Here is a 25,515-nt window from a genome sequence, read left to right as displayed (position 1 = left end):
CATACATTCACCCCAGTACAGAGATCTGGGCCTAAATCCATCGTTTTTGCACTCCACACCACCCCAGTTCAGACATGGCCATATGCAAATCAGCCTTGACCCTGTGCCTCATGGGAACAGTCCAGCCTGAACTGCCAAGCCATGTCTTTCCTGGACCGGAATCAAGCATCCTAGGACCGGTTTCTGGCTATCAGCCGTCTTCAGCCAGGATAGCTTGACTCCCGTGGTGTGGAGAGCATGGGACTTGCGTCTGAGCATACCCATCCCACTTGGGGTGACAAATGCAAAAACAATTGATGGACAGAATTCAGAACAATGTCATACATTCTCCCCAGTACAGAGATCTGGGCTTAAATCCATTGTTTTTTGCACTCCACACCACCCCAGTTCAGACATGGCCATATGCAAATCAGCCTTGACCCTGTGCCTCATGGGAACAGTCCAGCCCGAACTGCCAAGCCATGTTTTCCTGAACCGGAATCAAGCATCCTAGGACCGGTTTCTGGCTATCAGCTGTCTTTAGCCAGGATAGCTTGACTCAAGTGGTGTGGAGAGCATGGGACTCACGTCTGAGCATACCCATCCCACTTGGGGTGACAAATGCAAAAACAACAATTGATGGACAGAATGGAGAACAATGTCATACATTCACCCCAGTTCAGGCTGGATTGTTCCCATGAGTCACAGGGTCAAGACTGATTTGCATATGGCCATGTCTGAACTGGGGTGGAGTGGTGAGCAACATAACGATGGATTAAACCCAGATCTGTGACTGGGGGTGAATGTTTTGCCATTGTGCAACATTCCGTCCATCAATAGTTGTTTTTGCAGTGGGACGGGTATGCTCAGACGTAAGTCCCGTGCTCTCCATGCCACTGGAATCAAGCTATCCTGGCTGATGAAGGCTGATATCCAGAAACCCGTCCTAGGATGCTTGATTTTGGTCTAGGGAAGACATGGCTTGGCAGTTAGGGCTGGACTGTTCCCATGAGGCACAGGGTCAAGACTGATTTGCATATGGCCATGTCCGAACTGGGGTGGTGTGGTGAACAAAATAACGATGGATTAAACTCAGATCTGAGCCTGGGGTGAATGTTTTGCCATTGTGCAACATTCCGTCCATCAGTTGTTGTTTTTGCATTTGTCACCCCGAGTGGGACGGGTATGCTCGGCCGTGAGTCCCGTGCTCTCCATGACACTGGAATCAAGCTATCCTGGCTGGCTGATGAAGTCTGATAGCCAGAAACCTGTCCTAGGATGCTTGATTCTGGTCCAGGGAAGACATAGCTTGGCAGTTCGGGCTGGACTGTTCCCATGAGGCACAGGGTCAAGACTGATTTGCATATGGCCATGTCTGAACTGGGGTGGTGTGGTGAGCAAAATAATGATGGATTAAACCCAGATCTGTGACTGGGGGTGAATGTTTTGCCATTGTGCAACATTCCGTCCATCAATTGTTGTTTTTGCACTAAAATATCTTGCCAGTGCACCAAGAATAGATTGAGAACGCAGCGTCTGCTTCCGGGACACCACATGTTCTTTCACATTTTATATTTTTTTATAAACTTGCAAGCTGAGCGTGGCGCCTACTTTATGAACACCACAGTCTGCAATACAATAGGTCTTGATTTTGCCAAAGTTTGACCTATTGGAATTGTAAATGACAATGCCTTTTAATATTATAAAAGGCATTACCATTTACAATCCCAATAGCTCAATATCTCGCAATTGCGAGACCTGTTGCATTGTAAATGCTTGTTATAAATTGGGGTCGGATTTTTATTGTGTCCTATTTCTTAATTATTGACAGTCTTGGTACCTCTAAATGGTTTACACTTGTTCCTTTGATTATGCCTGACTGCTCTGTCTCGCAGCTACCTATGACTGAGATAAGGGTTTTATTAAAGAAGCCTAACCGGACCTAATTACTTGGTTGGGTCTCACAACCGTGGCACATATTAATCCGCTTTCTTACAACTTCTATATCTTTAATCGCATCTTCAATCAAATGAAGAAACACAGGAATTGTCTAACCATGGTTCATTTAACACTGATGTCCAGATCAGTAGCTCTTGCCAGCATTGGACAGTATGGTTTGGTGGTCTGAGACGGAGTACACAATTGAATTGGTTATCCAGAGTTCTGTCTCTAGATGGTGCAATTTGTAAAGGTGAAACTGCTTGTGCTAAGTTGCCTTATTACAAGATAGGAACAACATTTCCCACAATAAGTTGAGATAGGCTGGCAACACCCAGTAATCTTTGGGTGAGATTCCATCTGTATACATGAAATAACATATTGGGATCTGTAGGGAAACAAGTGTTCCTTCTTTTTATTTTCTGTGTCCTCTGCAGAACTCAGAATGACTCTGCACAGAGATGGGTGTAGCACACACTAATTGTAATAATACACTCTGTTTTACAATGCCATATTCCAAGTCATTTGTAATTTGCGACCAAGCCAGCTCACTTTGGAATAATCAGTAAACAGGCAAAGTGAGCCTTGTAGGACTAATTTAATATGGGGGGAAAACAAGTTCTCCAGGGTTTATTGAGGATACTGCCATTAGTGCATCTAGCTCTGAATCTGTTGGAACACCCTGAGCTTATCAGTTGAACAGCATCTGGACTAAAGGGACACGACCCTTACACACGGTCTCTAAACTAAATGGCTAACACCCGTGCACTGTGTGGTGCTGTGTGTTCATGATGTTGCAGGGATTCTGCACAAACACAGAAGTATGCGGAGGATTATGGGACCTTAGTGCATAGGGACTGAGTCATCCTTCCACCTTAGTATCCATGAGCCCAGGACCGACTTGCTATAGTGTCTCACTTGCTCTCCTACTCACTAACAGAGAAACAAGTTATTAGACACCCCAGAACACAACACTTCAGACTCTCTCAGGAATCGCGGTTGCAAGACACACTCTTTCCCTCACACTCTTGTACTTGTCCACAATAGGATCTGACATAGACACGAACAAGTTCAAAATATTTATTTTACCTAACAATCTCTAATATGCAGTATATGTGCCGCAATAAGCAGGAAAATGCATAACACAAATACAGTCAGCATGGCAAGCAGTCCGTAAATCATGAAAGGCGCTGTCATTATGAAAAGACAGTCTAACCTAATCTCCCCCCCCCCCCCCCCTTGTATAGAAGCAGAATGATTATATATTAGATCTCTGGGTGTTATCTGTAGGCCCCGTACCTCAGTCTCTAGACGGTAGATCTACATCATAGGTGCTGTCTTGCTCTGCTCCCTGGAAAGGTCCTTTTCCAAGCGTGTGCCACCTATTTGTGTATTCCCATAAGACCAAATCAATTTTTCCCAAACAGCTGTATCAGTATGTTTTGTCTAGGTGCTAGGGCATGACCAGAACAGAATAACAAGGGGTATTGTTGATACGCCTTGCTCACAATGTTCTGGATAAATCCCAAGAACCTGCAGAGTGTGAACACAGAGGAAGGTTCTCAAGTGAAAATGGCAAAAGAGGCATTTGCAAAACAAACTTGTGTAGTAAAATGTGCAAAGCAGCGGACAGTCTTCAGCATGCTCATGCTAACTTATAGAAGATGGCATTGTCCCCATGGGCCATGTGACTATGTATGAACCTGTTTATATTCATTTAGCTTTGGCAGGAAGTCCGCTGTTCTATTGTTGGTTTCTACTTCCCACCCAGGCCATCAGGGAATAGAGTATTCTTAGCTGTAATCAGTATCCTGGCCTCTGAATCCAGACAATGAGGCGAGATGCTGGCTTCCATTTAACCTAAAAGTGACACTGAGACACAACCCCACCTGAGGTCATTTGAACCCAGCTTAGACAGCGTATTCCCTTGTGGATTATGGTACACAGTGAAAACAAAATGCGCAGTATTTAGATTCTGATTGGATCAAACCACAAACTGCTGCAGAGTACTGGATTGCGTGTGGGGAAACAGCTGAAGCATGGGCTTCTTCCGTCCATCGGAAGCTACACAAAGTTCTCCTTTCTGTGAGATCAATGTTGATTGGTCAACTACTATACTTTCAAAGTGTTTTATTGAAGTCCTACTGGTTTTGTGAGGTCGGCACGTGAGCAGTTAAATTAGCAAACAGCTTTAATATTTATACATTGGTGTTATATCACAGTAGTTATGTGCTTTGTGATTCTTTACACCTCTTACTATTTCAGACCCGCCATATTCAACTTCCTGGAGGGGTTTATGGTACAGATGGTGCTCCAGTTCCTGTGGAACGAGTAGTCACATACTTTGATGGGCAACACTGTCCAACTCTACGTGGGAAACCAAAGCTCTTCTTCATTCAAGCCTGTGGTGGAAGTAGGTATATGCCGTTGTTCATGTGTCAACTTGTGTTTTCTGGTGGTAAGTTGGCCTAATTCCAGTGAGGTTTGAATTTCAAAAGTTAAAGCTAAAGTGAGTGCATCTTAAATTGTCATTTTTTCATTATCAGCCAAAAGGTTGCCTTCTTATTCTGACCCAGCAAGAATTATTTGGTTTTCTTGTGTCTCTTCTTACACAAGACCAAAACGGGAAGGTAAAAGAGAAAGTGGCAACTTTAGCAAAGCACAGGCCTCTGTCTAAATCCATAACTGTATTGTATTGTAACAGGAATTTTTAAAGCGCAACTATCACCCCTAAGGAGTATCTTGGCGCTGTGCAGACATAGATGAAAAAGGTACAGGGTAGTCCGAGTTGCCTTGGTGAGACTGAAAGGAGTTAAATGAGGGAGAAGCATAGAGAGTCAGGGGTTCCAAAAATCCTTGTTTTTAGGGATTTCCTGAAAGAAGCTTCAGATTTGATGAGACGAAGTTGGCTGGGGAGTGAATTCCATGCTTTTGCCCCCATGGCGGTTACTGGTCTACCTCCTCTAGTTTTAAGTTTGAAACAGGCAGGTTTTAAGAGATTAACTGAGATAGATTTAAGAGTAAATGGTGGTGATACAGTGCAAGAATCTAGATCTTAGGTACACACGCCCAGTGGCCCTGAAAGCTCTAAAAGTGATGAGTATCTTAAATAGCATCTTTTGTGTATGGGTAACCACTGCAACACTTTTAAAGCTCCGGACCCTGAGGAGCGACATGGCAGCTTGAGTACCAGGCGGGCTGCTGAGTGTTGAACGGTCACGTTTTATTTTAGGATAGTTTGGTTGTACCTGCATAGAGGCTATCGGCGCTCAAGCTGTCTACATTGGAGATGTCTATCTATCAATTTTTGTGTGAAGCAAGAGGAGTAGATTTTGATGATGAGGTTTTTCCTTTTTAAGTTGACTAGGGGAGCTAGAGTGTTAGAGTAGGGACATCCAGGAGGTAAAATGTTGTGACTCCCTAGCTGGGTCACCTGTCAAATTGGGTCTCAGGTCAAGAGCTATAGTGTTGACATCAGGGTTGCTTAACATTTTGTTCCATTTCCGGACCATGGTGGGAGGGCCTCTAGCATGATTCTGTATGAGGTTGGTGGACTTGTGATTTATCTAAAATGGGATAAAGCAATGGTCCGGCCAGGCCATTGGTAGTGGGGAGTTGATTTTGAGGGAGTAGTAATTGGAACATATTCCATCCAGGGTGTGACCAGCGCTATGAGGCGGGGGCATACTAGCTGTTCAAGACCTCGGGTGTTGAGTGTGTCTAGAAAGTTTGTAACTCCTGGTTTATTTTTACATTCTAGGTGTAGATTGAGGTCCCCAAGGAGGGTAAAATTGGAGTACCGAAGGATTAGCACATAATACGTTTGTTTGTTGCTTCTGCTCTTAAACATTATTTAGAACTGCAGCAGTTATCTAAGTGACCAATATATTGCATCTGGGCTCCAGGTTATGTCCGAGTAGGTAATAACAGTACTAAATATGGTAAACAGGTGCTCGCTGACAATTATGCCAGTGCCAAGAAGGGTCTATTATTGTGCTAGTTGAACCTGGAGGAGAGTGTTGTCCTGATAATAGTGGGGAGCGATATGCCAGCAATGTCTTGTGCTGTTATTGTTTCTTAACATTTTTATACATTGTCACTTACACTTGTAAGGCATCCTCATGATTTTTGATATCTGATTTGTTGCAGATTGTAGTTTGCATACGTGGTTTGGAGTGTTATGCATACACAGTGGCCTATATAGAAAGTGTTTTGCATCACTTGTGAGGTTCTGAACAGAGCTACAAATCATATAAATTGATGCTGGGTTTAGGCATGGAAATGTTTGAGTGCCAGAGAAGAGTAGCATTTTCATACATGATGTGTTATTATGGGTATACACTTGGTCCTAATTAGTCTTTTCTGACAGTGATATTGACAAAAGTGTGCCTGGGTTGGTGAGAGTTGGTAGTCCTTGTTCTAGAGGTGCCTCGCCTATGGCTCAGTTAGTAAATATAAGGGTTGAGCCCCCTGATAAGCTATGGGGGATGAGCTAACCCTTTGTAATGGTGCTGAGGGATGGGTCGCTGTAAGAAAGTGGCTCTGTATATACTGGCCAAAGTAAGGTACAGTGTGCACAGAGTCCACAGTCCCCAGAGGTATGGCAGAGGCTAAAGTTAGATATAACCTTAGTCTCTAAAGTGGTAGCTTGGTGGAGCAGTAAGGCAGTACTAGAGGACAGTGTAGAGCATTTGTAGTACACACTCAGTAAGCAAATGGTCTCACACACTCAAGAACTGAACTCTAGGCCAATTGTTTTGTATTTTAAAATGTATAGTTACTTTATTTTAGAACCACAGTAGATATTATAAATACTTTCTGAGAATGAGATGTTGCAATTGAATACTTTCAAATGGCAATAGACTTTTGAATGCAATAAGATATAGTTGTTGCAATATGCAACACACGTTAAACACAAAATAACATTGAGCTCAATGGGAAGTTTTAAATAAATGCAGTAAAATCACTTTACATAAGTTTTTCTTACTCAGGGCTGGATCCTGGATTCAGCCCTGGTGCATTTCCTGTAAACAGTTGAAAGAAATTGTTTTGTTACACAGGCCATTTTTAAGGAATATTTGTAAGTTTTGAAAAGCGACACAGAAGAAATTCTGGCAAAACAGGCAAAGTATTCCTATGGAGGAAAATTGGGTTAACAGTAAATCATGGTTATAATTACTTTTCAGGTTCAGTGCTGGGCTCAAAGATACAGCACTGTGATCTCTCCTGATAGCAGGTGAGTAATTTTGTTTTTGTTGTTCAGACGATTTTTAAGGAATATTTCAAAGTTGCAAAACTCGACAGAAGAAATTCTGAGTCAAACCCAGCCATGGTACCCATATGGAGAAAATTAAGTTATCGGTGTTTGGGTAAGTACTTGGCTGGCAGAGTGAAGGTTCTGGGGGTAGACTCAGGGGTCTCCCAGGGTCAGGTAGGTACAGTTGTTACACCCTCAGCGGCAAAGGGGCAGCCGTGTGCAGAGTGAGTAGGCCCAATGTTATCCTATGGAGGATAGGGGGCCTTCGGTTGGTGGCTGCTATCAGGCAGGCCACGTGGCTGTGGTAGCTGAGCTCCTGGTCACTTACACTGGGCAAGTGGGGAAGTAGTATAGGATAGATTCTGCACGCTCAGGGGCACTCAGCGGCTGGGTGCAGGGTGCTTTTGGGCCGTTGGGTGCCCAATGTATTTCAATGGGAAAGCTGGATGTAGAACAAAGGCTGCAGACTCGTGGACGGAGATTCTTCAGGTGCGACTACTTCATGAGGTAAGTTGGCAAGGTGTAGGTTAGGTAGCCACCCAGGAGTTGGGCACAGGGGGCTGTGGGGCCCCGGGTGGAGGGTTGGCTTTGGGTGTTGGGAAATCTTACCCTCAGCTGGTTGCGGTTGATGGGGTCCCTGTCCCTTGTGAGGCTGCAGGCATCGTCAGGAGCATCGAGGAGGGTCCTTGGGCACTGGATTTGTGGTCACAATCGCCTGGGGGGACGTCCTTGTGGTCTTTGTTCACTCAGGCACAGGCTGGGCTCGGCGGGTGCAGTGTGTGCTGGATTTGTAGTTCCTGTCTGGCACCAGGGGTTGTTGCTTTTTGAGCAGACCACTGCTCGTGGGAGTACCAGTCTTTCGATGAGCAAGGCAGTCGGGTCCTTCAGGGTTTTCGAGGTTGCTGACCGCTGGCGACGCCGAGGTTTAGCAGAAGCAGGTTCAAGGATCAACAGGCCGGTAGGGCCAGGGACAAGTCAGTTGGTGTTGTCCTCTTGTTAGCAGCTGCACGGCAGGTCTTCTTTCTTCTTGTTCTTCTTCTTGTTTCAAAATCGGGATCTCAGGAAGGAAGGTTCAAGGTGCCCCTAAATACTAAATTTAGGGGTATTACAGGTAGGGCAAGGGCAGGGACCAATGGGTCCCTGTCCTTGGGTGAGTACACCCCCTATCCTGCCACTCTCCAGTGAGAGGGGGGCAGGAGTCAAGCTCAGATTGGGTAGGGCTCGCCATTCTCAAAATGGCGAGAGCCCGGAGTTGTGCTGTACCTCGCCTCCCTCATCTGAGGGTGGGGTCGGCAGAGGCTGGCACACCCCCTTTCCTTCCCTTCTTTTTCCCGCCGGTCTTCCCGCCAAAGTGGGGGTCAGAACCGGTGGGGGCCAATTGCTGAGTACAGCAAGTGGCCTGGGGAAGCTGACAAAGGCGGCATGCCTTTGAAGCTCCCCCTACCCATCCTGGGGGAGGAGACCTAGCACCTCATCCCAGAATGTGCATTGTTGCAGGCCCAAGAGAGCGAAGGGCTCTCTGCCCAGGGGTCCAGCAACATGGCTGCTGGGTGACTGCCTAGGCAGCCTCTCATTCAGGACACGGATTGTAGGTTAGTTTCAGGGGTTAACTCGTTTGATACCAAACTTCTCAGTCTTCAGTGTAGCCATTATGGAGCTGTGGAGTTCGTGTTGACGACCTCCCAGCGCCATATACTCTTAATGGCAGCACTGCACTTACAGTGCCCAGGAATGGACCTGGGTACTGTAGGGGCACGGGGCTCATGCCCTTTTACCCACACCACTGGCATAGGGCACCCAGCTAGAGGGGTGACTGAGGTATGCCAGGGCAGTGCGTTGTGGGCATGGCACACAGGGATGTGTCAAAAAATAATTCCCTTTGGGCGAATTACCATAGACACACAGGTTCTTGCAGACAAACACATAGACTCACCAATGTCAAATAGTAACAAGGAAGCAATATAAACAATTGTAAAAAATATAAGTGAAAACACTCTAATAAAAGTAGATCTTAGACAATTTATTAACATACATTATTTTTTGTTTTCTGTTGAGAAGATAGTTCGCTGGACGAATATCTCCTGCAAGTGAGAAGGAGGCAGAATACCCCTTAACATATATTGAGTGATGTTTATTGGTTGAGAACCATTGGGATACATTTATTACAATTGCCCTGATTAAGGTGGTCAGATACTAAACATACCGCCGAAACGCGTCGATGCTCAAGGAGCGAAACTGGAATAAGATTTTAAGGAAAATTCAAAATAACTGCTTTGTTTGAATTTAGTCCTTTTCCCGTAGCTCCTTTTTATTGGAATGTTGAATTTATTTATTATATATTGTTTCGTCCTGTATGTGTTTCCCATTTTTTAACAAAAAATAATGTATGTTAATAAATTGTCTAAGATCTACTTTTATTAGAGTGTTTTCACTTATATTTTTTTTAATTGTTTATATTGCTTCCTTGTTATTATTTGACATTGGTGAGTCTATGTGTTTGTCTGCAAGAACCTGTGTGTCTATGGTAATTCGCCCAAAGGGAATTATTTTTTTACTTGTGTCAATTGTGGAACCCTATCCCTTTGGTCTTGGGGTCCCTCTCTCTTTTATTAGAGACACAGGGATGTGTGCCATGTCGACTCTTGTTTTTGTTCTGCACCAAGACACTCGGCCTGCAAAGATGGTGTGAGTGTCAGGGTACAGGGCCTCTAAGGGTGGCACAATAAGTGCGGCAGCCCTTAGGAGCCTTCTCCGTTCACAGTGCCCTGGGTACCTAGGGCACCATTTACCAGGGGCTGACATGTGGCCAGAGATGCCAATTGGGTTAGTTTTTGGGGAAAGAAGATAGGCCCTGGGCACCTGATTGGCAGGGACCCAGGGCACACCAAGGAAAAGTGCTTCAGTTATCAGGCAAAAAGTGGGGGGGGTTACTGCAACAGAAACCCACTTTACTACAGTCGGCAGCATGTCAGTCCAAGTGGGTCCAAAAACTTGTAGGTGCGGACATCCTGAGCCATGATGTATTATCACTTGAGTGCCCCCTAGGCTCCTATTTCTTTTGGGGGGTTCTGTGGTGAAATTGCTGATTTCATGACAGGACTAGAGGCTAACATTATGTATACCATATTTCATTCTCCACTGTGAAGCTTTAAAAGGACATCTAAGCCTTTAGAATGAAGAAAACAACATACACTCTGTTTAGAACATTGAAATTCTATAAACATTCATGCTGACTAGACACATCCTCTTTTGGATGCTGAGAAAAACAAACTCTTCAAAATCCTTGAATACAGGACACCAAACTCGTAACGTCTTTCCAGACCCTTAGTCCCAAAGACTGGTTCTCTGCAAGAAAACAAACTGTCTTAAGACAGCATAGGATCCGTTTGAGATTTTATATTCTCTCTTTTGAAATGCATAATAACACTTGAATTTATTAAACAAACATTAGATCCAAAGTAACCATCCAAAGTATAGACTCTAAAATTAAGACCTCCCAGGGAGAGGAGAAAAGGATACTGTTAGCTTCCTAATTTATTCTTAACATCATGATTATCCTGACATTAAAATCTTGGAGAATCACCATTTTGTGACAAGACTGAAGGGCTAGCATTATACATGTTCAATTGTTTTCAAAGCAAAGCCAGATACATCCTCTGCTGAATTAAAATAAAACCTGGTGAAATATCCTGCATTACACCATCTGTCACTTTAAGGATCTCCTCCAATCTTCCACCAGCCAAAAAACACAGACCAACATACTCCTATCCATAGAAACTCCTATTATAGAATTCCCTATGATGATCTCCTTTCTACAGCAGTGAATACCTCTATAAGGTAAGCCTTTCTTAAAAACCTTTGATATAAAATCTTTATTGTAACTTCATCAGCTTTAATGGGATCTAAATCCCTCCCCACATTCCAACAAACCCAGTCAATCCATGATCTCCTGCATCACATTTTGGTACGTGGTGACATTGACTCATTGAGAGGTTCCGGAGCCTCTTGAAAGCTGCTCAAATTGGTCTGATCTACTGATACTCTCACAAGAAGGTTGAGCACACTGGACTGAACTAATGGATGTTCCTCTCTTCCATTCCTACTAACTGGCCTATGCACACCTGAATCAAAAAGGGTTCCTCCCCTGCCAATTCTAGAACCGAAGGAAACCAAGCTTGACTTGACCAAAATGGGCCAAAACCACACAATGTCGCCCATCTCCAGAATCAACAGTCACTGATCATACAGAAGCAGGAAAAGCATATCTTTTGAGACCACTCCAAACTTGATTGAACGCATCTACTGCCAGAGCACCCATACCCAACTGCCAAATGCAATACTTGCAGTGTGAGTTTACCTGTAATGTGGGGTCTCCCGTGGACCCCACACTTACTTATTTCCAGGAAACATTAACCTTTCAATTGCAATGACCGTAATCCCCCAAATAATTTTTATTTCAATCTGCAACCATGGGCTCTATCCAGGTTAATACTGGGATCTCAGTTCCACCTTATATTCCAGACTAAAATGCCACTTTTCATTGGCTTTCTCCGAAAGGTTTCTGACCACCTGAAACTTAAATTGTTGATATACATCATTGCAATCAAATTGTTCATTTTCAACAGAACCAAACACTTCTGATCTCTGTCTTTACAACAACAAAAAACTGCTGTAATCTCTAAAACATTTATGTGCTCCGTTTTCTCATACTCTCAAACTCTCCCACCTGTCCCCAGATGAAGTAATCTCACTCCCTATCCTGCCTTGCTTGCTTCTGATTTGAAAACAAAATCCGGACTGGAGCCAAAGCTTGCCTTCTCAGTCCATGCCTCTACGTTCTCTAACCACCACCTGATTTCTTCCTTCGCATCTACTGATGGCAACACCATAACACTTTAAAATATTCTAATGGCCTGGGTGTTCTTTTAAAGGATACAGATTGGTAATTAAAAGAAGTTATTCATGATGCTAGTTTCCTAGGCTTTAATAAAATCCTGTTGTTCACATTGAAATCTCGGAGAATCGCCCTTCATTGATAAAGGCCAGAGCCATGATAGTGTGCCCTCACCAAATCTTCAGCCTTGGAGGAACTCTAAATAGCTTCCACCTCACCACCATCAACACCTTCCTCCAAAATGAAACCTTCCTGGACAACTGGAAACATGCTTTAATCACCGCCCTCCTGTAAAAATCCACAGCGGACCCAAAAGAGCTCAGCAACAACAGACCCATCTCATTTATGTGCTTTCCATCGAAGGTTGTCGAGAAAGCTATTAACAAACAACTCTCCAATAATTTGGAACCCCCCCCCCCCCCCCCTCCCCCCCAGTGTTAGACTCGGAGGTCTCTAGTTGGCAGTGGCTTGCACTCTAGTCAGGATGAGTAAAGTACATACCTAGGTTTGCAGCTAGGCTAGACTGCACACGCAATATGTAAAGCATTTGTATATAACCCACAATAACACAGTGAAAACACCACAAATGGACACCACACCAGTTTAGAATAATAAAGTACCTTTATCTAAATGAAACAAGACAAAAGCAACAAAAATCCAACATACAGATATTAGACTATGACTTTTAAAAGGTAAAAACTGTTCGATCCATAGGAAACTATGGATCCGTCACTTTCAGCACAAAGAACCTGGGATGCGTCAAAATCGGAAGCAAAAACAGCCACAGGGAAAGGGATGCATCGGTTCCTTACGTGCATGGAAGGTGATGTATCGGTTCCTTGCTTCAGGGGAGGTCATGCATCAGTTTCTTACTGGAGAGGAGGTGATGCATCAGTTTCTTACTGTGCATCTTGTTGTAGATCCGGCATACAGTTGCAATATGTGGAAAATCCGGACATGCTGGAAGCGATGCGGTAACGCCAAACCAGGTGCTGCTGCGATTTCTGTAGCTGCCAACCGGTGATGCATTAATTCTTTTTGCCTCTCAGCAGGGTCTGCGTCTGGGTCGATGTGAGTTTCACGGGACTTGGCTTGCGTCAGTTTCTCGGGCCACTGGCAGGCGCTGCATCAATTCTTTGGTCGAATAGGGCTCTGTGTCGGGAATTCCTCCTGCACGGTGGTGCTGCATCAGAAACTTCAGCCGGGAGGAGGGTGAATTGTGAATTTCCTTCAGAACTTTAGTGCCTCGCAGCTTCCTCTAGCAGGAACAACCTCCAGAGGCCAGTATTACAATAGGCAGCTCCTGGCACATCAGAACTCCCAGCATTTGAGATCAAGGAAGCTGTTGGTGAAGTCTTTGTGGCCCTAAGACGTCTGAACAGGAGACAAGCCTTTTGGAGAATCTTCTCAAGCAGGTTTCCTAGCAAAGTCTAGTCTTTGTCCTCTCCTTAGCAGAAGCAGCAACTGCAGGCCAGCCCAACCAAGCAATGGACAGCAAAGAGGGCAGTGCTCCTGCACATAGCTCTTCTGTCTTGATAGATGTTCCTCTTGATTCCATAAGTAATCTAAAGTTCTGGAGTCTTGGTTCCAATATATACACCCCATTTTCTTTTTGCAGTCTTTGTTCCAAGAGTGTCTGAGCTCAGTAAAAACCTGTTCTGTCCTCCCTGGCCCAGATTCGCTACAAGAGGTGGAGACAGCATTGTGCAGAGCAGACGCATGCTATTCGGGTACTAGTGAAATCTCCTCCCACCACTCTAAATGCAGAAAGGTCTATTCAGCCTGGCTATGAGTCACCCAGGAAAGGAATTACACACCTCAACCCCCCTTGTGAATGTATACAGTGAATGCACATCCCTAGCTCCTGTCACTCCAAAACCAGACAGTGAATACACAAACAGGCAGCGGCACACAGAATGGTAAAGCAAGAAACTGCCCACTTTCTAGAAGTGGCATTTCAAAACACAATTTTAAAACCACCTTCACTAAAAGGTGTTATTAAATTCTGAGTTCAGAGAGCCTAAACGTAATATTCGAGGCATATGGGCTGCAGATGGTACATTTATGAATAGATCGCCATCTGGTGTTGGGCTCGGATGATTGCACTTGTTTTTCTCTTGGAGAAGTCTTTTGTAGTCACGAGACTGGTGACTCCTCCGTTGGGTGATAGTGCGCATGGGCATCGGCTCCATCCTTACATTGTTTTCTTCCGCCATCGGGTTCGGATGAGGATCGAAGCGCTCCGGATCGACTTCGAGAAAAAGCTATATTTCGGCGCGTATTCCCTTTCCAATTTGATGGTATTGTTTATCGAGCGCGAGTTCATTCCCATTTCGACGCAGACACCGAAGATTTATAACTCTACGTCGACGGGACCGTGAGTCCATGGAAAGGACTCCATTCAAGAAATGTCCATCGTGTGGTGCTAAGTTCCCACACAAGGACCTACATGAGGTGTGCAACCTCTATTTGTCACCGGACCACGAATCCAGGGATTGTGAAGCCTGTGCGGCGTTCTCCTCCAAGTCGACGATTAGAAACCGTCGAGCCAGAAGATACGAGGTATTGAGGATGGAGTCAAATGCAATCCCAGAACTGTTCGAGGTCAAACACTCCAAGGAGGAAGAAGATGAGGACGGGTCGGGGTCGGAAGCGGAAGAGTCTGATGTCGAAGAAGTCGACGTTCATCAAACCGTGAGTGACGACGTCCTTTACCAAAAAAACGATCCCGATTGGTGTTGACCCCGCCTTCGAGCCCGGTCAGACAACCGAAAAAAGTTTCTGACGCCCCGCCTTCTGGCTCGGCAACGAAACAGAAACCGAAACACTCAGCACATCTCTATGTCGGATCTGACAAACGGTCGACATCGACACCGAGGCTCCACACCAAAGAGAGCTCGAAGTCGAAACACTCCAGTTCGAAACCGAAGCATGCTTCGACGTCTAAGATTCCCTCGACACCGAAAAGATCGGACTCGAGCAAACTCTTGGTGCCGAAAACACATAGCACAGAAACAAAATCACCTATCGGACCCAAAAGCTTCGGTACCGACGCAGGAGCAGGACATAGATCCAAAACAAAAGACCTTGTTTATTGATCCACAAACTGGCAAGGTGGTGGCAAAACCACCTAAAAGGAGGAAGACACAACCGTTGGAGGGGAAAGCTCCTCCTCCCAAGAAGAGAACAATGGGGACAAATACAACTCCTCCCCTTTCTCCACAGCCTATGGACACACCTTCTTCTCCTCTTCCTCATACTCTACCAGCTATCCCTAAACCTTTAACACCACGCCCATCTACACCTCAAACAGATGTAGAAAGTGACACAGGGGATGGGGACATTCCTGAGGAGGAAAGCAATACTATTCCAGGGGACACTGACCCATGGGAAGATTATAATGCAATATCAGATAATGATAATGACCCTGATCTGTATCCCTCAAAACCCTCCCCACTGGATGATAATTCGGGTTTTGCACAATTAATTAATAGGGCAGCAAAATATTTCAAGGTAGATTTACATAATGAACCTCAGATAGAAGATTTTCTTCTAGAAACACGACCAGCTGCAAAAAATGTTCAGGAACCCTACCAATGCTTAAAGGTCTCCTCACTCACACATCAGAAATATTTAAAGATCCTGTGAGGGCTAGGGTGTTAAACCTAAGAATTGACAAAAAGTACAAGGCAGCCTCAAAAGACCCAGTATTTATTAAGGGCCAGATACTGCCAGACTCGTTAGTGGTCTCAAATGTTCGTAAGAGAGCGAACTCACTAAAAACAGGGGAGGCTCCTCCTCCTGACAAAGAGTCTAAGTTAATGGATGCCTCTGGCAAGAGAGTGGTACAAAAGCGGGTGGTAATGGACGGAGCATCTGAACAAATCAAACACTCACACCCAATCAAAAGATGTGGGTTTAATCCATCACCGTTCTTTAGCCCACTCTGCCACCCCAGTTCAGACATGGCTATATGCAAATCAGTCTGACCCTGTGCCTCATGGGACCAGTCCACCCCGAACTGCCAAGCCATGCCTTCCCTGGACCGGAAACAAGCTTCCGAGGACCAGTTTCTGGTATTCCAGCCGTCTTCAGCATGCTTGCTTTAATCCAGTGGCAAAGTGAGCAAGGGACTCACGTCTGAGCCTGCCCTGCCACAATACTGGCGGCCAAAAGCGGTATAAAAGGGGGTGGTGATGGACGAAGGATCTGAATCAATTAAACACTCACACCCAGTCAAAAGATCTGGGTTTAATCCATCACCGTTCTTTAGCCCACTCTGCCACCCCAGTTCAGACACGGCTGGAATGCCAGAAACCGGTCCTCGGTAGCTTGTTTCCGGTCCAGGGAAGACCTGGCTTGGCAGTTCGGGCTGGACTGTTCCCATGAGGCACAGGGTCAGACTGATTTGCATATAGCCATGCCTGAACTGGGGTGGCAGAGTGGGCTAAAGAACGGTGATGGATTAAACCCAGATCTTTTGACTGGGTGTGAGTGTTTGATTGATTCAGATGCTCCGTCCATCACCACCCCCTTTTGTACCGCTTTTGGCCACCATAAGTGTGGCAGGGTATGCTCAGACGTGAGTCCCTTGCTCACTTTGCCACTGGATTCAAGCAAGCCGGGCTGAAGACGGCTGGAATGCAGGAAACCGGTCCTCGGAAGCTTGTTTCCGGTCCAGGGAAGACATGGCTTGGCAGTTCGGGCAGGACAGTTCTCATGAGGCACAAGGTCAGACTGATTTGCATATAGCCATGTCTGAACTGGGGTGGCAGAGTGGGCTAAAGAACGGTGATGGATTAAACCCAGATCTTTTGACTGGGTGTGAGTGTTTGATTGATTCAGATGCTCCGTCCATCACCACCCCCTTTTGTACCGCTTTTGGCCACCATAAGTGTGGCAGGGTATGCTCAGACGTGAGTCCCTTGCTCACTTTGCCACTGGATTCAAGCAAGCCGGGCTGAAGACGGCTGGAATGCAGGAAACCGGTCCTCGGAAGCTTGTTTCCGGTCCAGGGAAGACATGGCTTGGCAGTTCGGGCAGGACAGTTCTCATGAGGCACAAGGTCAGACTGATTTGCATATAGCCATGTCTGAACTGGGGTGGCAGAGTGGGCTAAAGAACGGTGATGGATTAAACCCAGATCTTTTGACTGGGTGTGAGTGTTTGATTGATTCAGATGCTCCATCCATCACCACCCCCTTTTGTACCGCTTCTGGCAAGAGAGTAGCATCTTAAGCAGCAAACAGCTGGCGCATAGCAAATACTCAAGCGCTACTTGCACGCTATGATAGAGCCCATTACGATGAGTTAGAGAAACTCATTACACATCTCCCTAAGGAAGACACTGCAGCAAGATCTATAAACACCAGCATCATGTTAAGAAGACATGCATGGCTTAGAGTCTCAGGGTTCAAACAGGAGGTACAAACTTCTTTACTGAACCAGCCTTTCTATGGGAAAGCACTATTTGGCTCAAGCACAGATGAGGCGTTAGAAAAGATGAAGGACACTGAGATGGCTAAGTCAATGGGAGCATTGCAACAGTCATCTCAGAGAGGTTCCTTTCGTAGAGTCACCTATAGAGGTGGATCAAAAAATACAGGCACAGCCCAACAATCCACTTCTTTTACACCAACATCACCTAGAGGTAATTCAAGAGGTAGTTACAGAGGTAACCACAACAAGGGTAGAGGTCGCAGAAACAACAACAACCGCAACTCTCCTACCCCAAAACAGTGACTCCATACAGCTCCCCCTAGACCATGTAACACCGGTCGGGGGACACATATCACAGTTCCTGCCTGTCTGGGAAAACATTATATCAGGAAGGGATATAAGGTACTCTGAGAGAGACTCGATTTAAAATGATTCAAAATAATTTGTTTTGCATACACTTGTTCAAATGATCGTATTTACAGTTGTGCTTTGTCCTCAACAGAATACTAAGCCCCTGAAGAAGGGCACACTGCCCGAAATGCATTGGGCGCTTGATTTTGATTTGTAAAGATGATTACAACATTGAAGAATTTATGATTTACTAAAAAATTGAAATTTCTGAATAAAACTTTATTGAAAGGAACAAAACACTGTCCTAAGGAACATTATTTTTGAGTGCTTAATGAGGACGTTGTTCCCTGCAGGAATAGAGCTACCGTCAGTTGTTACTTCGCTCCCACGACCCAGAAGGGAGATCTCATTGAGCACCAACATACATTTAATTCACAAGATTTGAATTTCAACACAAATACGAGTGCGAGGATTCTGTCACCACTGTGTTCAAAACATCACATCAGACAGGTGGGTGAGACAAATTTTCCAACATGGTTATTGCCTCGAACTCACTGCTACCCCACCAAACATCCCCCCCAGACAGCGTCCAATGAATCAGGATCATTTGACATTATTAAAACAGGAGGTACTATCACTATTACAAAAGAACGCTATAGAGAAGGTTCCACAACATCAACAAGGAACAGGAGTATACTCTCTATACTTCCTAATTCCCCAAAAAGATGGATCTCTAAGGCCTATATTAGACCTCAGACCTCTCAATGCATACATAAATTCGGAACATTTCCACATGGTCACGCTCCAACAGGTACTTCCTTTACTGAAGAAAGGGGACTTTCTTTCTACACTGGATCTAAAAGACGCCTACTTTCATATCCCAATTCACAAAGCTCACAGAAAATACCTCAGATTTGTAATAGAAGGACGACATTATCAATTCAAAGTCCTTCCGTTTGGAGTCACAACAGCATCAAGGGTGTTCACAAAATGCCTAGCAGTGGTTGCAGCACACCTAAGAAGAAAGCAAATACATGTCTTCCCTTACTTGGACGACTGGCTAATAAAGGCAATGTCACAAGAAAAATGCCTTCAAAACACACAAAAGACAATTCAACTGCTGCACCATCTAGGGTTTACGGTGAAGTACACAAAATCCCACCTGCAACCAAAGTCCAACAAAATCTAGGGGCTACTATAAATACAGAAAGAGCCATAGTATACCCCAATCCAATCAGGATTCAAACAATGACTACCCTAATTCAAAGATTTCAACCCCAACACTCATTACCAGCTCGAGTGTTCATGCAGTTATTAGGGATGATGTCCTCTTGCATAATGTTGATCCCATATGCCAGATTGAAAATGCGTCCGCTTCAGGAATGTTTAGCAACACAGTGGAATCAGGATCAGGGTCAGATTACAGATCTGGTGTTGGTGGACGACCGCACGCATCACTCTCTGAAGTGGTGGAATACAACAAACATTTCCAAAGGGCGGTCGGTCGTTCCTAGAGCCAATTCCACAAGTGATACTAACATCGGATGCATCGCTCACCGGATGGGGAGCTCGTATGGACAAATACACAGTACAAGGGAGATGGAGTGTACAGCACAAAAGACTGCACATAAATCATCTAGAGCTACTAGCAGTGTTTCTAGCATTAACATCTTCTCAAATGCATGTTCTCAACAAAGCAGTCCTTATCAGAACAAACAACATGACTGCAATGTATTATATTCAAAAACAGGGGGGGGGGCACTCTCTCCAACTATCCAGACTAGAGCAGGAAATTTGGAGATGGGCCATTCCTCAAAACATCTATCTGTTAGCAGAACACCTTCCAGGAGTTCAAAATCAGATAGCAGACACCTTAAGCAGAGAGTCAGAACAAATACACGAATGGGAACTGCACAACCAAATACTGCAACCATTCTTCCAAAGATGGGGACAACCGGAGATAGATCTCTTTGCCACTCATCAGAACTCAAAATGCCAAGGCTTCGCATCCAGGTACCCACACCACCTGTCGCAGGACAATGCATTATGGATAAATTGGTCCAACAAATTTGCATACGCTTTTCCCCCTCTCCCACTAATTCCATTAGTGGTCCGAAAACTGCAACAACATTCAATGACCATGATATTGGTAGCACCCACGTGGGCACGGCAGCCATGGTTCACCACGCTCCTACAACTCTCACAAGTGCCACACCAAAAATTAAGGATCTCACCCATACACCTTACACAGAACCATGGAGAAATAATGCACCCAGATCCCAAACAACTGAACCTAGCGATCTGGATCCTGAGATCTTAGAATTTGGATACCTAAATTTACCTCCAAACTGTATGGAAATTATTAAACAAGCAAGACGTCCCACCACAAGAGCCTGCTATGCAGCAAAGTGGAAAAGGTTTGCTGTATACTGTAACAGTAACAACATCAACCCTCTGGACACATCTACACAAAATATTATTTGCTACCTACTACACTTACAGCAATGTAATCTTGCTTATAGCTTCATTAGAGTACATCTTGCAGCTATAGCAGCATACCTACAGAACAGACAACATTTATCTCTGTTCTGGGTACCCGCAATCAAGGCTTTCATGGAAGGACTCAAAATAGTTATTCCACCAAGACTACCACATTCTCCAGTCTTGAACCTCAACATAGTACTCACCAGACTAATGGGACCACCTTTTGAACCTATGCATAAGTGTGAAATACAATTTCTTGCATGGAAGGTGGCTTTCCTTATAGCCATTACCTCACTCAGGAGAGTAAGTGAGTTACAGGCATTAACAATACAAGAACCATTTCTACAGCTACACCAGAATAAAGTGGTTCTTAGAACAAACCCAAAGTTCTTGCCTAAAGTAATTTCAGCATTCCACATCAATCAGCCAGTGGAACTACCAGTCTTTTTTCCAAAGCCACAGACAGTAGCAGAAAGGGTGCTACATACACTAGACGTCAAAAGGGCACTATTATATTACATAGAAAGAACACAAACTTTCAGAAAAACTAAACAACTGTTTGTAGCGTTTTCCCCAGCACATAAAGGCAACCCTATATCTAAAGCAGGTATTGCCAGATGGATTGTTAAATGCATACAGATATGTTACATAAAAGGAAAAAGAACACTAACTGTTCCCCCTAGAGCAAGGGGGAAAAGAACACGCAAACTAGGGGCATCTATGGCATTCTTAGGGAACATTCCCCTAGATGACATATGCAAGGCAGCAACTTGGTCTACACCGCATACCTTCACAAAACACTACTGTGTTGACGTGCAGGCAAGACAACAAGCAAATGTGGGCCAGGCTGTATTAAAAACTTTATTTCAAACTGTTGCAACAGACACCGGTAACCACCGCTAGGGAGGTAACTGCTGTGTAATCTATTCATAAATGTACCATCTGCAGCCCATATGCCTCGAACGGAATATGCTACTTACCAGTATGCATCTGTTCTTGGCATAGAGGGCTGCAGAGTGGTACATGCCCTCCCGGCCTGTCTGTCTGTTCCAACATTATCTTATTTAGATACACTTACATGGGCATCTCCTTCTGTATTCTATCATACTACTCCATCTAACCCTACTATGGCAAAACAATCTAAGGATGGAGCCGATGCCCATGCGCACTATCACCCAAGGGAGGAGTCACCAGTCTCGTGACTACAAAAGACTTCTCCAAGAGAAAAACAAGTGCAATCATCCGAGCCCAACACCAGATGGCGATCTATTCATAAATGTACCACTCTGCAGCCCTCTATGCTGATGTGTTTTATCTAGGAACCCGATTCAATATTGTGACTTTATGCCCCTATACGGCTATAATCAATAATATCCCTATAATGGCATAATAATCAGAACCATATTTCAGTAAATCGCCCTTGCAGTCCAAGGCACAGCAAAAGCTACTTCCTTGGATTCCTAGAGAGCACACAGAGTTCTTTCGACACACCAAACCTCCAGCAACCTGGGAAAGCCCCGCTTGCTATTGTTCTGATTTGTAATAGAACTCCTGCGAGCACTGTAAGAACGGCTAGTTCTTAGTGACATCTTTATTGACGTCTTATGTCCATACCTTACGTCAAACTCTGCACCTTTCAGGTTTAAATGTACCAACGTTGCCTTAAGCAAACACACGGTGGTGATTCTGGAGCAGAGCAGCTAATCTACTTTCCGAGAGCCCAGCAGAAGCGAGAAGCCCACGGACGCTGCCCTTCCTCTTTGACGCGCTGAGAAAGACGCTGTCTTTTCTCCTGCCGAGAAAATCCAGCTCGGGTGTTTCCAGCCTACCCTTGCGGGTGACTGGAATATCGAGTCCTGAGAGAGAGATACCAGACCTCCTACATTCTATTCCCAAGGTACAGTGCTGACTAAACCTTTAGAGAGAATTCTTGAACAGATCCTTGGCAACAAACCTACTTAACTTAAACTGCTACTTACTTACTCCTTCCCACGTATTAGGCTTAGGTCCGGTACACCGGGGTAGGCTTAGTTTAGAAGCACCAGTTGAGCACGTTAGCCTATGTATATATGTATATATATTTTATCCATTTTAAAGTGTCTTATGGCTAAGAAACCATATCAATGCTTTTACAGTATTATTTCATAATACTCCTTTTATTGTACGTACTTTACTTTACATTAAGTATTGCAATTGTGGCAATTCATTTCTCTTGCATGAGAAGGAAGACTTCTCAATAAATAATACCTTTTATTGAAAACGCCAGTCTCTCTATTCTCTGCACCCTGGTGAAATTAAATATGCACATCTGACTGAGTGAAATAGCTGTCTATTGTTTCACACGACTCTAGAGATTGACTCTTATTCTGTGGAGCAAAGTTGTCATGTTTATGCGGTTGTCGGAAGCTGAATCCCTTCTTGTCTGAGCCAGGGAAGCTGATCACTTCCTATTCAGTCAAGAAAGTTTCCAGATACCTCTGAGCTAGCTGGCGCAAACCTAAATTAAGTGTAACATAGTCAGTAGAGACCTAGATGACCTCAGTCCTACGTCTACACTGCTGTTTGTTATTCCAATGCGCAGGGCCTATAGGGAAAATAGGAACTACACTACATGGCGCCCAACGTTTGCTAAGGCTATAAAACTAACGCAAGACGTTAGAGTAACTCAGTCGTGCTTTTTCACACAGACCCTTTCTCCCGTAAATACTCCAATAGACGCCTGGAGTGGGTGAAAGGTTAAAATCCGCCGAAACTTAGTAGGAAGAGATTACTATGTAGAGTTTCTGGTATAGTCAACGTTGAAGGATACAGTGTTCCAAAATATTGTGCACCTAATCTTTTGTTTTCTTGGAAACCTGCGCTGCAAACTTTCATTAAAACAATGTCAGAAAACGGCGATAACAACGATACAAATGAAACCGCAGTAGATGCGAATCAACGGGGTTTTGATGTTACAGGGTTTAATGAACCGGGTGCAATTATCATCCCGGCAAACATAAGAAAAACTATAACTTTAAAACTTATAGAAAACGGACTGACATCATGAGGTGGTACAGTCATTTTCGTGATAGAGGCACACGAATATCGGCAGACAGAGGTATTCTATTCATGGATAAACTTTCCAGCGGCAAAGGCTACAACACACAAATTCCACTATTACAAAATAGAGGAACCACCGGAAGAATATACACCTTTCGAGGATATTGAAATACCACTAAATTACCAAGAGCACCTGCTCTGGTTTAAAGGCGCCCTAAAACATACTGATCACATCACCAGGCTCGGTCCACTAGGTAGACCAGGAGCAACGTGGCTGGTTCTAGCCAGCTACACACCACATCCAGACATTGATAAAATGTCAAGTGAAGAACTCTTAGTTAAAATAAAAGAATTAACAAAGGCATATAGAGAGTTAGTTCGGTTGGCAATGGTGGATAAAACGATCCGCCAAAAATTAAAAGAAATAGATATAACAGATCAACCTATTGAGCTTGCCAGAATCATAGAAAAATGCTATGAAGAACTAGGTAGAGATAGTTTGGGTGGGAAACCAGTAAAACCCCAACTACTTGAAAATCCTGAAAAGATATTTATTAAAAATAATCTAAACACTCCGAAAAAGAGATGGGATGGAAATAAACAATCCACTCCCAAAGAAAAAGGTTTCCAGTCCAGAGGAAGGTCTCCTCAGCGGAGAGAAAGAGCTCCGAGCGGAGAACACCAGCCTCCCCAAAGGGAGCTCTCTGAAAAAAGATACAACCTTAGAAATAGGGATAGTTTGAAAAAGCCTGATAGATATCAAGATATTGATACACGTCCCTCTCGATCTTTTTCGCAGAAATCGGAAAGAAGAGGACGGTCAGAACAAAGGGAAGAGCACGCCAAGTACAAAGACAAGGAACCTGCTCAAAGTAAAAAATTACAATTTCTAAGAAAGAAGGGAGCCAGTATTAAAGTAATCAAACATGCCGAGGATACTGAGGACACAGCTGAAAAACGGAGAGTGGGCACAGACAATGCTAGACAGCGCAGCAGAAATCAGCATAGCTCGCAAGATCCTGATGAGTCATCTGGAGACAATGGACACGAATGAATACATTCAAGTAGAAACTGCAGATACCAGAGTTAGTGAACCTCATAAAATATACGAAATAACATTGCGTATAGAGGGAGATAAGACTAGGAAAATAAGGGGTCTATTTTGGGATAACCTCTCAAAAGGCTATGACATCCTGTTAGCCGAGAAAGACTGGCCACCAGAGTTTGAATTGAATTGAATTGAAAGAATACTTGTATAGCGCCATACTACCCGGAGGCCTCGTAGCGCTTCAAGACCAGAAGTGACAATTCAATGAAGACATTAGTTGAAAAGATGTGTCTTCAGGTGTTTACGGAAGGCAGTAAGGTTGCGCATCTCTCTCAAAGATTGGGGAAGAGCATTCCAAGATTTGGCTGCTAAATGTGGAAGGAGCGGCCTCCCCATCTCACTTTCTTTATCCTTTTGCTGGAGGCTAGAAAATGGTTACTAGATCGAAGCGACCTGGAAGGAAGGTAGAGTGGTATTAAGGAATGGAGAATTTTAGGGCCTGTTTTCCAGATGGCTTTGTGAGTTATACACAATGTTTTAAATTGAATTCTGGCATTCATTGGAAGCCAATGTAATTGGCGGAGAGCTTGTTTGGCCGATTGTCTCCTAGGAATTTGGAGGAGGAGTCTAGCTGCACTGTTTTGTACCACTTGTAATTTGTTAATAGTGGACAAAGGAGTTCCCAGATATAGAGAGTTTCCGTAATCTAAACGGGACAAAATTAAGGCCTGAATCATGATTTTTCGTGCTGTAAAAGGGAGGAGAGGGAGAATTTTCCGCATCATCCTTAACAGAGTGTGACATGATGCTGATACCATTGTGGCTTGATGATTGAAGGTCAATTTCTCATCGAGCCACATTCCCAGACTCTTTATATGTGGTTTGGGTGGTGGAGCTGGTCCCAAGCATGTGGGCCATAAGGACGTGATGGTGGTAGGGGTGACATTTCCCAACAACATTATTTCAGTTTTTTCTCCGTTAAGACGGAGGCAGGAGTTCTCCATCCATCCGGCTACTGCCTCAAGGCAGGGTGTCAGTTTACCAGACGAGTCCATGTCTTGGCTCAGCGATACCACCAATTGGGTA

The 25,515-nt window shown here is 44.4% G+C and overlaps 1 protein-coding gene across 1 annotated transcript in view; it reads left to right on the top strand.

The window, feature by feature from the left end:
* CASP9 (caspase 9) overlaps positions 1-25,515 on the top strand; it is a 186,284-nt gene that overhangs the window by 110,846 nt on the left and 49,923 nt on the right. The window contains exon 7 of the mRNA XM_086922176.1: positions 4,183-4,330. Coding sequence (XP_086778302.1) covers positions 4,183-4,330 — 148 coding nt within the window. The remainder of the gene's footprint in view (positions 1-4,182; positions 4,331-25,515) is intronic.

Source organism: Lissotriton vulgaris, chromosome 5 (assembly GCF_964263255.1).
Source record: "Lissotriton vulgaris chromosome 5, aLisVul1.2, whole genome shotgun sequence".
Lineage (NCBI taxonomy): Eukaryota > Metazoa > Chordata > Amphibia > Caudata > Salamandridae > Lissotriton > Lissotriton vulgaris.
The sequence above is the reverse complement of the archived record's forward strand: the minus strand, read 5'-3'. Positions and strand labels throughout refer to the sequence as shown.